This window comes from Oncorhynchus clarkii, unplaced genomic scaffold, assembly GCF_045791955.1.
Source record: "Oncorhynchus clarkii lewisi isolate Uvic-CL-2024 unplaced genomic scaffold, UVic_Ocla_1.0 unplaced_contig_13551_pilon_pilon, whole genome shotgun sequence".
Taxonomy (NCBI): domain Eukaryota; kingdom Metazoa; phylum Chordata; class Actinopteri; order Salmoniformes; family Salmonidae; genus Oncorhynchus; species Oncorhynchus clarkii.
Genome location: NW_027258046.1, coordinates 1 through 5,000, shown reverse-complemented (window position 1 = coordinate 5,000; position 5,000 = coordinate 1). Strand labels below are relative to the sequence as shown.

At 45.4% G+C, this 5,000-nt stretch overlaps 1 protein-coding gene across 1 annotated transcript in view; it reads left to right on the top strand.

Moving 5' to 3' along the window:
• LOC139394628 (heparan-alpha-glucosaminide N-acetyltransferase-like) overlaps positions 1 to 4,179 on the top strand; it is an 11,203-nt gene extending 7,024 nt beyond the window's left edge. The window contains exons 14-17 of the mRNA XM_071142730.1: positions 272 to 349; positions 667 to 737; positions 3,177 to 3,289; positions 3,700 to 4,179. Coding sequence (XP_070998831.1) covers positions 272 to 349; positions 667 to 737; positions 3,177 to 3,289; positions 3,700 to 3,881 — 444 coding nt within the window. The 3' untranslated portion in view covers positions 3,882 to 4,179. The remainder of the gene's footprint in view (positions 1 to 271; positions 350 to 666; positions 738 to 3,176; positions 3,290 to 3,699) is intronic.
• Positions 4,180 to 5,000: the final 821 nt, after the last annotated feature.

Genomic DNA, 5,000 nt, shown 5'->3' with positions numbered 1-5,000 from the left:
GGTTCTCTGTCTGTCTGTCTGTCTCTGTCTCTCTGTCTTGTCTGTCTGTCTCAACACTCCTTCTCTGCATCCAAACTAATCTGTGTTTCTCTCACACATTCCTTCCCTTGTTCCTTCTCTTTCCCGTGGTTCTGTTTCTACACTACTAGACCGATGTGTGTAATTGCAGACGTGGAGTTGCATGTTTCAGCCTAACTGAATGGATCCGTCTAATGTAATAAATGGGATTAACTTTGAGGGTCCATTTTTTGTCCCTGATATCTGAATCCAGGCAGGAAAGATTCTCCTCCACTACAAGGATCAGCATTCCAGTATAATGGCCCGGTTTCTCATATGGAGCCTGGTTCTGGTGAGACGACCACGTTGCTGTTTGTCATTACTGTATTAGCTGTTTGGTATGCAGCCTTGGTCTATCAGGCAGCCTTGGTCTATCGGGCAGCCTTGGTACAGCCTCGGTCTGTCGCGCAGCCTTGGTACAGCCTCGGTCTGTCGCGCAGCCTTGGTACAGCCTCGGTCTGTCGGGCAGCCTTGGTATATTGCATCTTTTATCAGACTAAACCTCTCCATATGACAACACTGAGACATAGTAACATAGTATTTCCGTCCTCACCGTGCCTGTATGTTCCCGGTCAGCGTGATGATGTATCTAAATGTTTATCTCTCCAGGGAATCATATCAGCCGTTCTGACCAAATGTTCACTAAATGAAGGCTTCATCCCCATCAACAAGAATCTATGGTAAGGAGACCAGACCTCTTATAATGCAGTTTAACACTCTCAGGGCCAGTTTCCTGGACACTGATTTAAATCTAGTCCTGGACTAAAGAGCACTTTGAATGAAGACTTTTCATTGAGCATGTTTCTTGGTCCAGGACTAGTTTTAGGCTAATCTGTGTGCGGGAAACTGGCCCTTGATATTTCCTAGTAGGGCCGGGACAATACTCTTTACTGTCGTGGCAAGAACACGGAAAACAGCCCTGATGATGGAAAACAGCCCTGATGTTGGAAAACAGCCCTGATGTTGGAAAACAGCCCTGATGTTGGAAAACAGCCCTGATGTTGGAAACAAACATCATTATGTTGGAAAACAACCCTGATGTTGGAAAACAGCCCTGATGTTGGAAAACAGCCCTGATGTTGGAAACAAACATTATGTTGGAAAACAGCCCTGATGTTGGAAAACAGCCCTGATGTTGGAAACAAACATCATTATGTTGGAAAACAGCCCTGATGTTGGAAAACAGCCCTGATGTTGGAAACAAACATTATGTTGGAAAACAGCCCTGATGTTGGAAAACAGCCCTGATGTTGGAAAACAGCCCTGATGTTGGAAAACAGCCCTGATGTTGCCTGATGTTGGAAAACAGCCCTGATGTTGGAAACAAACATTATGTTGGAAAACAGCCCTGATGTTGGAAAACAGCCCTGATGTTGGAAAACAGCCCTGATGTTGGAAAACAGCCCTGATGTTGGAAACAAACATCATTATGTTGGAAAACAGCCCTGATGTTGGAAAACAGCCCTGATGTTGGAAAACAGCCCTGATGTTGGAAACAAACATTATGTTGGAAAACAGCCCTGATGTTGGAAAACAGCCCTGATGTTGGAAACAAACATTATGTTGGAAAACAGCCCTGATGTTGGAAAACAGCCCTGATGTTGCCTGATGTTGGAAAACAGCCCTGATGTTGGAAACAAACATTATGTTGGAAAACAGCCCTGATGTTGGAAACAAACATTATGTTGGAAAACAGCCCTGATGTTGGAAAACAGCCCTGATGTTGGAAAACAGCCCTGATGTTGGAAAACAGCCCTGATGTTGGAAAACAGCCCTGATGTTGCCTGATGTTGGGAAACGGCCCTGATGTTGGAAACCAAACATCATTATTTTGGAAAACAGCCCTGATGTTGGAAAACAGCCCTGATGTTGGGAAACGGCCCTGATGTTGGAAACCAAACATCATTATTTTGGAAAACAGCCCTGATGTTGGAAAACAGCCCTGATGTTGGAAACAAACGTCATTATGTTGGAAACAAACGTCATTATGTTGGAAAACAGCCCTGATGTTGGAAAACAGCCCTGATGTTGGAAACAAACATTATGTTGGAAAACAGCCCTGATGTTGGAAAACAGCCCTGATGTTGGAAACAAACATTATGTTGGAAAACAGCCCTGATGTTGGAAAACAGCCCTGATGTTGGAAACAAACATTATGTTGGAAAACAGCCCTGATGTTGGAAAACAGCCCTGATGTTGGAAACAAACATTATGTTGGAAAACAGCCCTGATGTTGGAAACAAACATTATGTTGGAAAACAGCCCTGATGTTGGAAAACAGCCCTGATGTTGGAAAACAGCCCTGATGTTGGAAAACAGCCCTGATGTTGCCTGATGTTGGAAAACAGCCCTGATGTTGGAAACAAACATTATGTTGGAAAACAGCCCTGATGTTGGAAAACAGCCCTGATGTTGGAAAACAGCCCTGATGTTGCCTGATGTTGGGAAACGGCCCTGATGTTGGAAACCAAACATCATTATTTTGGAAAACAGCCCTGATGTTGGAAAACAGCCCTGATGTTGGAAACCAAACATCATTATTTTGGAAAACAGCCCTGATGTTGGAAAACAGCCCTGATGTTGGAAAACAGCCCTGATGTTGGAAAACGGCCCTGATGTTGGAAAACGGCCCTGATGTTGGAAAACGGCCCTGATGTTGGGAAACGGCCCTGATGTTGGAAACAAACGGCCCTGATGTTGGAAACAAACGGCCCTGATGTTGGAAACAAACAGCCCTGATGTTGGAAACAAACAGCCCTGATGTTGGAAACAAACAGCCCTGATGTTGGAAACAAACAGCCCTGATGTTGGAAACAAACAGCCCTGATGTTGGAAACAAACAGCCCTGATGTTGGAAACAAACAGCCCTGATGTTGGAAACAAACAGCCCTGATGTTGGAAACAAACAGCCCTGATGTTGGGAAACAAAACATCATTATGTCATCCGGAGTCACATTGTATTTATTCTCCAAGCTACAGCACCCCATATTTGACATCCAGCAGGTTTTTAAAGCACCAAACAGTTTTAGCTTTGTGTTTTTTTATTTTAGTTACCATGGCGATACTGGAATCATCCGTGTTAATGGTGTGGAATAACTGACCTCTGAGTTGTCTGTCAGGTCTCTCTCCTACGTGACCACCCTGGCGTGTTTTGCCTTGCTGCTCCTGGTGTTGATCTACTACACAGTAGATGTGAAGAGGTGGTGGTCTGGGGCGCCCTTCTACTACCCCGGTGAGAACTAGTTCTGTGTCAGCACCTCTGCTTTGACAGATATATACAGATATACAGATGTATATTTATTTCAATCTGCTTATATAGAAATGTAACACGTAGATCTGACAACGATCCCTATTCTGCGTGACGGGAGAATCACGTCTGTTCTAAACTATACATTTCTATCTTAAAATTGTTTACGCAACTCCCTGAACAATCCATTTGACCCCTGTGCTCTAATCCTGACCTTTGACCCCTGTGCTCTAATCCTGACCTTTGACCCCTTGTGCTCTAATCCTGACCTTTGACCCCTTGTGCTCTAATCCTGACCTTTGACCCCCTGTGCTCTAATCCTGACCTTTGACCCCTTGTGCTCTAATCCTGACCTTTGACCCCTTGTGCTCTAATCCTGACCTTTGACCCCCCAGGTATGAACTCCATCCTGGTGTACGTGGGCCACGAGGTCCTGGAGGAGTACTTCCCATTCCGCTGGCGCATGACCGACAGCCAATCCCACGCAGAGCACCTGACCCAGAACCTATTGGCCACTTCCTGCTGGGTCCTCATCTCCTTCCTGCTGTACAGGAAGAACATCTTCTGGAAGATCTAGAGGGCCAGGACGCGTTTCAAATAGTCTTTCTTCAAGTCCTCTAAAGATTTAGGGGGAAGGTCTGAAGGGGCCGGGCTGCGTCTCATAAGTATTTTCTCAGGTCTTTCTGAAGGATCTACTCTCCTCAATTCCTTGTGTCCTTTAACGAACGATCCACTCACTGGGAGATGTCGAGCAGGGCCGTATCTCAATAGTCTCCTCAATTCCTTGTGTTCTTTAACCAACGATCCACTCACTGGGAGATGTCGAGCTGGGCCGTATCTCAATAGTCTCCTCAATTCCTTGTGTCCTTTAACCAACGATCCACTCACTGGGAGATTTCGAGCAGGGCCGTATCTCAATAGTCTCCTCAATTCCTTGTGTTCTTTAACCAACGATCCACTCATTGGGAGATGTCGAGCTGGGCCGTATCTCAATAGTCTCCTCAATTCCTTGTGTCCTTTAACCAACGATCCACTCACTGGGAGATGTCGAGCTGGGCCGTATCTCAATAGTCTCCTCAATTCCTTGTATCCTTTCTCCAGCTTCCTTTTTTAAAAAAGGGAATGGTGTAAAGCGTTTCCTCTCCTTGTTTCCTTTCCTTGTGTGCTCTCCTTGCATGACGCTGATGTTTTTGAGAAGGGAACATAATCACTCAGGAAAAGGCTGGTCTGGGATTGTATACAAGAGACACGGAAACTCTAGAAAGCATGATTACCATTTTTCTGCTCATCAAATCAAATGTTATTAGTCCCATGCTCCGAATACAACAGTTACCGTGAAATGCTGAATACAACAGGCGTGGTGGACCTTACCGTGAAATGCTGAATACAACAGGCGTGGTGGACCTTACCGTGAAATGCTGAATACAACAGGCGTGGTGGACCTTACCGTGAAATGCTGAATACAACAGGCGTGGTGGACCTTACCGTGAAATGCCGAATACAACAGGCGTGGTGGACCTTACCGTGAAATGCCGAATACAACAGGCGTGGTGGACCTTACCGTGAAATGCCGAATACAACAGGCGTGGTGGACCTTACCGTGAAATGCCGAATACAACAGGCGTGGTGGACTTTACCGTGAAATGTTTACTTACGAGCCCGTAACCAAAAATACAGTTCAAGAAAGTAGAGTTGA